Genomic DNA, 8809 nt, shown 5'->3' with positions numbered 1-8809 from the left:
ACAGAAAAAATGAGCAAAGGTTTGTTTTGTTTTGTTGCTTTTGTTTTGTAAAATTTTAATTTTTTGCTTCCCAAAGTGCAGAATATAGGGGAAAAAACTGAAAATAAAAACTGAAAATTTGTGTCACTACAATAACTCAGTTAGCGAGTGCTTAATTTTAGAGTCGGAGAGTAGAAACTAAACATTCAGCCTTTTCTTCAGTAATCATGAAGTCATACTTAAAGAGTTCAGTTAAAGAGTTCCCTCTTTAATTGACAATCCAAATTCATCAGTGCTGACATTACCAAACAGTACAAGGTAACACAATGTGGTACTGATACAGAAGAGGAAGAGTTACTGAAAATAGGCACTATAGTCTATTATATATAGCTTGGATCTATCATTCATTATTTGGTTACAACATTTTAATCAATATTATCTGGAGTGATAGCTGGGGGATTAGGCATAGTGGCTTACTAAAAAACATTTGTTTGCTGAAACAAACAAATGGGGGGCAATGGATGAAACTTGCTAACAAGGTCTGTCTGCTAATATTTGCTGATAAATTCGAACTCTTTTTGTTTAAATATGGTCACTTATTGCATCAAATCACATCAAAATCACAGGAAACGTGGTCTTCAATGAAAATACAACTGGCACTTTTGTTTGATAAAAATGTGGATCACGTGTTGTTTCAGTGATTAGTACTCTTGTCTCACAACAAGAAGGTTATGGGATTGAACCTGCTGGGCTACTGGAGCAAAGACATGCATGATCTGTTAACTGGTGACTGGCAGTAGGTGTGGATGTGAGAGTGAATGGTTGTGTATGCTGGCTCTATCATAGACTGGACAATGTTAACAGGGGGGGGTGGGGGCTTTTATTTTGAAGGGCTTTTTATTTTTGATATTATCGAGCAGGTCATGTGCTGTCTGTTTGTACTTTGTTCCATCTGAAACTGCAGTCTATTTTAACCCTTATTTAAAGCTTCCAGTACACAACATAAAAATTCCTTGACAAATTTTCCAGTGCCTTATGCATAACATGGTTGCAGTGTTGTCAGTAAACAAAAGGTCCTGAATGATGTGGATAACATTTTTAGAAAAATATTTTTCCCTCCAGTGTGACTAGTGCAGGTCCGTGTCCACAAAAACACTGCCAACAGCGAGCATTCATTATAGATTACAAATAACAAACTAGACAGGTGTCGAGCTATGTGGAGTAATAAACTTCAGCCCATATAACTTCGACAGATTTCTGACTCCACTTAGAGTTTTGCTGTCTTTTTCTAATTAATTTGTTTGAGCTGCACTGTGCTGGATGATGTACAGTATATGTAAATTTGTTTTGCTTTGTTTAAATTATCTCTGTAAATATAATGTAATGTACTTTTTTAGTCTTACTGACTAAATCTTTTTTTACTGCAAGTCACATTTTAACTATATTTTGATACAATGTTTTATTCACCAATCCATGGTCAACTTAGAATTACCAGATAACCTAACATGCATTTCTTTGGAATGGAGTAACTGGAGGACACCCATGCAGGCACAGGGAAAACTTGACAGGGAAAGGCCCTATAACATGTGTATGTGTGTCCTCTAATGTCCACTTGAAGCTAGCTGCCAATGCAAGTTAATCCCAATAGATTGCCCTTTACTACAATTATTACTGATAAAGCTTAAAGGGGCATTGCCACACTGATTGTAGCTGCCTGCTCAGCCTCACCTCTGCTAATTCAAGTTACTGAACTATACTTCTCAACTGCATTGGAGCCTTTTGGAGCACAAATATATTAATTTGACAAATAACATGGCTTGAAAATAACGTATTTTTGTTGAAACCGTTAATTGTTAATCTGTTCTAGTCACATCTTGGAGTCTATGTTACCCAGATTGTTTCTCATCCTCCATTGATTAAGTCAGAGTAGGGTGTGTTGTGCTGATAGTGACTTATGTATCTTGGAGTTTGTAGCCTGCAGCAGAGATAAGAAACACTAGTCTACCATGGTGACAAATGACACTGACTAAAAGAACATACGTTAAGAGACATTGTTTAGACTTCACACAGTTTCCTCTGGTGGAACTAAATGCTGTATACAAGTTCTTTTGCACACAAACAGTATGCATAGTAGGACAGGGCATTTATATGACATATCAAGCCCCACAGGGTGAAGTTAGGGTGCCTTTTCAGAGCATGACTGAATGCACCCATTTCTGAACAGCAGTTCTTGCAACAGACAGCATGAAGAATGCACTTCAAAAGACATTCCTGGAATTAAGAATTGAACCCAGCTGAGCTGACACGGTCTGTTTAGTTTACCTTATATCTGAATTCTCATGGCAGTTATGTTGGCATGATCTGTCTCTTTAGTCTTAGAACTTCTTTGTTCTGCAGGGGACATGATACTGTGGTGACATTAATCTATATGGAAGATTGTAAAAGTCAAATCCAGCAGTCAGTTTTAACTGATCATTTAGCCAGACAGGCAATGACCGCTTGATGTGTGGATATAAAGGCAAATGTAATGGGCCCACTTTCACACACTGCATGAGCCATGTTTTAATCAACAGTTCTCCTTATGCTCTAGTTAATGTTCTGTTTAATAAAATTAATAAACTAGTCAAACCTTATTATCTAAAGTCATATTATGAAGAAATTTAAGTTATACCATTAATACCAGTTTTTCCCAGTCTATCAGCATCTGGCCAGGTGTGGAGTTCATCTGTGTTTTCTCTATTCTTTAAGGTGGAGAGCTGGGCAGGTCCATGTTCCACCCTTGGTACAAGCTGCCTTTTCTGGGCTTGGCTTTCACACCTGCTGTGTACATACACATTGTGGCTGTATATCTTCCATTCTCTCACAGCTGGTTTGTCCACAGTGGTGGTAACTTGGCCAACCTGTGTTCCCTTAAGGATTCCCTTAAGGATTCAAGAGTTCATAACTAGAAATACACTTTCATCGCTCTCACAGTCAAACACTCCCTGTGGATTCATGGCAATACCTGCCACATAACGTGCCTGCCTGCTCTCCATTGATTCCCAGCCACTCACCTCAGATCTCTGCCTGCTTACCGGCACCTTTCCCAAGCTCTGTTCACTTGCACCACAAGAACAGTTTGCCAACTCTCTCAGCTGTTGCAATTCTCTGAATCAGTCTAATCAGTCTACAAACACTGCCTGAGTTCACCTGTAGTGCCCTTCTCTCTATTTCTTACCACTTGTAAATAAACCTTGAAAGACTCAGTTGTGATCACTGTCTCCTCCAGGCTGAATGTTAACCCTGACAGTCACTGATGACCACATAACCTTTATGTCAGTGGTGGAATCCACAGTCCCAAAAAGCTGATTCTGTTCATCTGGACGTAGCGTTTAGATGTCTATTCACACCTACAGGCCAGTGGACACTCTTTCAATAATGAGGATGCACACATCCTGGAGAGGGAGGAACAATGGCAGGGAGTCAAGAAAAGGGAAAGACCATCTCTGAATCAAGGACGGGGCCTAAGGGTACATCTTTCACCATCTTACAATGCTGTGATTGCAGCCATTCCCCAACTGTCTGTGAATGGTACTAATGGCCATTGATCAAAGACCATTGATCAATGATCAGTGGTCAACGGTCACTCACATTACTCACTTGGATGGGTGACGAAACGTTTCTCCCAGATGAACAGAAACAACTTTTGGGATTTCCTTACCTGGATGATTGAGCATGCATCAAGACATTTGGTAACAGTGTTGGTAAATTTTGTATTTTGCAATTCAGTTATTCATTTTTACCACCCTGTTGCATTTTGGATAGTTAGTTTGAACAGTCATGTCTTACTTTATCTTCTTTGCATCTTAAGGGCCTGATCAGCCTCTATTTTTCCTGCACCTGAGTTCAATGTATTTTAAATGGCACTTGGTCATATTTTTAGCTAAATAGTTTCATGGGTCTAAAATGATATATATATATATATATATATATATATATATATAGATATATAGATAGATAGATAGAGAGAGAGAGAGAGAGAGAGAGAGAGAGAGAGATTATTTCTTTGGAATAAAATATAAAACCATATATAATATATATAATGTATAAAATACAAAATATAAAATATAAAACCATAAACCCAGTTTAGGTATAGCTTGGATGTGTCAACACACTGAACATTCTTTATTAAATCTGGTAGTCATTTCTTTTGACAGTGACATTTTCATCAGTGGGGGTAAAATTCTGGCATAAAAATTGGCTCAGGTGGTTTTGGTGGTAAACTATTGAGGGAAGTGGGATCAGAGATATAAGATGATAAGGTGATATAAGGAGAATCTATGAAACTCAAAGAACCCCGAGTCAAAACCTAGTGTAGAGTTCTGTAGTACAAGTCTAGTGCTAAGTAATATTTCTAGATAAAAAGAAAAGGAGTTTTAAACCATTGTTTTGTGGTAAACAGCAAATTCTTAAGTCACTTTTAATCAGATGTGACTGGTGATTATAGTCAAGCATTTCTATGTCCTGGTGTCCTTTAAACTAACTATCAAAATAAGTGGTCATATGTTTAAAATGACTGCCTTTGCTTCTATCAGGAGGCGAAATCTTCAATAGATTAAACGGGCCTTGAATATTAATGGAGATCTTCATTTTCTGGTAATTTGAGTTAATTTTCAGATATTTTGAATTCATGAAACCACCAGAAACATGACACTCTCGGGAGCCTCGATCTGCTGGGTTGGCAATCTAGCTTTGGGGAGCAATACTCAGGAAAGTTCCTGGGTAGAGCTGGTTACAGCAGAGAGTTGCAAATGTCTTTCTTCGCTGTAAGAAATGTTTACATCTTGTGCCCTTTATTAATGTCAGCACTTATTTGATTAGTGATGCGTGTGTGCTTTTGGCTGTAGAGAGAGAGAGCAGAGGTCTGCTCGGGGGTGGGGTGTCTAAGGTCCGTACTCTCAAAAATGAGCGGGGGATAGAGAGAGATAGACAAGGGAGGGAGGAGAGGAAGTGAATATCCAAAACCACAGTCATGAGGTTGTCAGTGTGTGCAGCGGTGTTGGAGCACTGATTTGTGGATCAGCATAAACTTGGGGTGTAAGGGTTTCTTTGAGTTCTGGCGAGTTTTCTCGTGCAGCATGTCAGAAGCTGCACGAGTGTCTTTCTGTATTTCTTCTGGATCTCTGCTGATGTGTAGAAAGATTCCTCATCAGCTCGGTGAAAGTTACTGCTGTCGCGCATCGTTTTGAGGCTTTATTTTATTTTATTTTAGTTTAATTTTATGTTATTTTTGCTCGAACATCCTGGTCTGGATGCGCAGCAGAGCGGATACCTGAAAATGATGCGCATCCGTGGCCGCAGCGTTTCGCTCTGTGAGCTCGGCCGTCCGCTCTACACACTGAGAAAAGCGGAGAAGAAGGGAGCCTTTTCCCGTCAGCCGAATCACGTTTCACCGCTGACTGACTGATCAGAGCTGAGGAAAACGGAAGGAGTGGGGCGTGTGGATGTGAGACTAAAACAAAAAAAGAAAGTGGTTTTCATCCTTTGTACTTGCGGATTGAGAAGTTAGTTCAAGAAACGAGGAAATAGCAGGTTGGCGCGCTGTTGTGCACGGTGGGTGAGGAGGGTTTGGGGGGTGGGAAAGAAAAATGCTGCCTTCGCAAGAAGCCTCCAAAATCTACCATGACAACTATATGCGCAACTCCAGGGCCATCGGGGTCCTGTGGGCCATATTCACCATCTGCCTGGCCATCATTAACGTGGTGGTGTTCTTCCAGCCTTATTGGATTGGCGACAGCGTCAACACACCTCAAGCCGGCTACTTCGGTTTGTTCCACTACTGCGTGGGTAACGGGAACTCCAACCGGGAATTCTCGTGCCAGGGCAGCTTCTCCGAATTCGACTCCATCCCGTCAGGAGCCTTTAAGGCGGCCTCATTCTTCGTGCTGATGTCCATGGTGCTCATCATCACCTGCATCGGCTGCTTCGCCCTCTTCTTCTTCTGCAACACTGCCACGGTCTACAAGATCTGCGCCTGGATGCAGCTGCTATGCGGTATGGATGGAAGATACCTTGATGTGTTTTGAGGTAGAGGGGGAATTTGAGTCTTCCCAGGCTTTCTGGCGTGGGGTAGGGGCAGCTTGAGGAGAACGGGGTCTCCTCTTGTGTTACCCACACTTTGTGTCGTTGTCAAAAAGTGTCACCAGGTCCTCAACAGAATGAGTGCAGCAGGTTGAGCGCTTTGGAGGGGCTGGGGGGGTTTCCTCATCAGGAGTGGATCCTCCCAGTGTGTCTGTCTCCAGTGGGAGCTCACATAGAATAGAGCTGAAATGTGGTCTGGCTCCTGATGAGGAGCACAGATTAAAATAAAGATCATCCCTTTATAGTTAAAATAATGTCGTTATCCTCATACTGTGCACACTCTACTGTGTCAGCACTAATAAAGAGGTTTTGAGAATTTGGCTGTTATTGGGTCTTCCCTCAAGAACCCAATCATTCTGTTTTACATAAGGCTAGTTAAAATAATGTGTCAGAATGTAATTATATGGAATTATGATAATGAAATGCCTTCAGCAGCATTGAATCAAAGATCACAGCTTCTATTTTGGTTGTCATATCTGCCTACAAGATTAGCCAACAATATGTGTGATCTACACATCATGCATTTCAATAATATATCCTCAGTACATTCATTCATTCATATATACAAAACCAGAGCAAACAACATATAGAGCTGACTTGAGAGGGTTACACCGGAGAGGGGAGTCTTCCCCATCAGTGCTGAGTGTAGTGCAAAGTGTTTTTTCTTCTTCACATTAAGCTGATGAAGCTTTTCAGTTTTGTCAGTGACTGATAATTTTTTCTGTGACCTCCAGGGCTGGAAAATGAAGCAGAGGGCCAAAAACTACAGTTCTTCTAATTGGCACTTGAAGCTGCCTCCAAAAGCGATTGAGTGCGTATTGACTCCTATTTTTAAAAATGCTTTAAAAAGCATTTTTACAGCCTGGTTTTAAAAGCACAGTTTAGGACTCTATGGATAATATTCACTTTCCTAATTTCCTAATAACCTTCATCTATTTAAATACTGGAGTTAAGGTCGTGGCTGCTTTGATTGATTTATGCTTTATTAATTAACTAATGGTGTGTGGTTCAGATCATCCCATTCAGGTTTTTAGAATAAAATTCTAGTATAGAAGTAGCAGCTGGTTAAAGATCCTAGCTTTATATGATAAAGTTAGAACCCCACTCCCTCATCCAAATATGTTCAATTCTGGTCCCAAACAAAAAACATGATAGTGGCCAAAACTTGAATGCTGAGGCTCCAAATGGAAAGTATGAAATTTATATACAGCCTATGATCTGGCTTGGAATGGTGCTTTGTTGAGTCACAGCATTGCTGCATGTGAAACACTTGATAGCAAGTCTGGCCTAAATTTGATCTACAGTTTGTTATGGGCCACATTTGGCTTTGGCCATTGACGTTGGCTGTCCTGACTCCATCTCATGTCCACTAGATGTTGGGTGTGTTGTGGCATTTTAGCCAAATGTGGCCCAGACAACAATAATCTCTCTTGAGCCTTGCTCACGACTATTTAGTCATACCTGGCCCATTCAACATTCACTACAACTATAACCAAGGGTCAACTTCCAAAGGGAGCCAGATTAGACCCAGAGGTGTTTGCTATTTCGGTTACAACTCTTTGTGTGACCTTTAAAAGGCTCTCCCACCACAGATTGTTGAACAGATTGTGTCACTCCAGGTGGCGTCTACAAGTGTGTTCCACAAGCTCAGTAACATCAAGAATCCCCTAGTGGATTCCTAATCATAAAAAAAACACTAATTAACTAAACGTGATGCACCTGAAACTGGTCTCAAATGGGTTTAAAAATGCAGTGAGTGTTGATAGCGGTGATAGTTGTGTTGAAGGTTTGGCTTTTGTTGATGCTCTTGTTGCATGATTATTTCAGAACTACTCACTTTAGTTTTTAAAAATCTGAACTTCTATGCATGTGTGTGTGTTTTATGAAAAGATGGAGTCTAGTGTAGTGTATGTGTTTGGGGAAGAGTATATTTGTGAATTGGTCTGGAAGCACTGACATTAACTAGGAGGAGATATTGCTGGCTCAGTTATTCCTTCCTATTTGGGAGCTCGAGCCAAGGCTACATAGATTGCAACGGACGTGGGACTTTTTGTAAGCATAGACCTTTTTTTTTTCCAGCACTAACTGGATCCACAAAAAAAGCAAGGATAAAACTATGGAAACAGTTTCTTCTTGGAAACAAAATATTCACACAGCTTCAAAGACATTTCTGTTTGGTGCTGTATCAACAGTGTGACTTTGAAGAGCTTGCTTAGCAATAAGAAATGATCTATCCTGCTCATGATAATTTATTAACTGCAACATATACTAAAGGTCCACCATGGTAAAGGACATACTCATCTTTGTCAATACTCAATAGTCATTGTATTTGTGTTGATGCAGCAGTCAGCCCTGTTGCCTCGTAGCCCCCACCCGCACTTCACCATCTTTACCTCATTTCCTCTCACCTTTTTTTTTTTTTTCATTGCTGATTGGTTCCTAAGTTTCTTTGCTCCTCCTTTGCTCCATTTACATAAGGACTGCACACTCTCCCTGTTTTTAGTCCCACATGGAGCGGGAGATAAGGTGAGTTTGGTTTGTTCTTCTTTTTAATTTATTATACCTTTTCTTTAAGTTAATGACTTAGTCTGACCTCATTTTCTCTTTTGACCTTACATGGACTTTGGCACATTGCTTTTCTTCATTAATTCCTCAAAGTTAACCACAAAGAAAACAGGGATGACATCACACCAGTGAACCCAAATCATTA

General features: G+C 40.3%; 1 protein-coding gene across 4 annotated transcripts in view; it reads left to right on the top strand.

Moving 5' to 3' along the window:
* Positions 1-4119: 4119 nt before the first annotated feature.
* Positions 4120-8809, top strand: part of lhfpl4a (LHFPL tetraspan subfamily member 4a) — a 52276-nt gene continuing 47586 nt past the window's right edge. For all 4 annotated transcript variants that reach the window (XM_005452212.3, XM_005452211.2, XM_005452210.2 and 1 more), the window contains exon 1: positions 4120-6012. In XM_005452212.3, the coding sequence (XP_005452269.1) occupies positions 5607-6012 (406 nt within the window). In that variant the 5' untranslated portion in view covers positions 4120-5606. The remainder of the gene's footprint in view (positions 6013-8809) is intronic.

This window comes from Oreochromis niloticus, linkage group LG5 (genome assembly GCF_001858045.2).
Source record: "Oreochromis niloticus isolate F11D_XX linkage group LG5, O_niloticus_UMD_NMBU, whole genome shotgun sequence".
Lineage (NCBI taxonomy): Eukaryota > Metazoa > Chordata > Actinopteri > Cichliformes > Cichlidae > Oreochromis > Oreochromis niloticus.
Note: the sequence above shows the minus strand (reverse complement) of the source record. Positions and strands in the feature narration are given on the sequence as shown.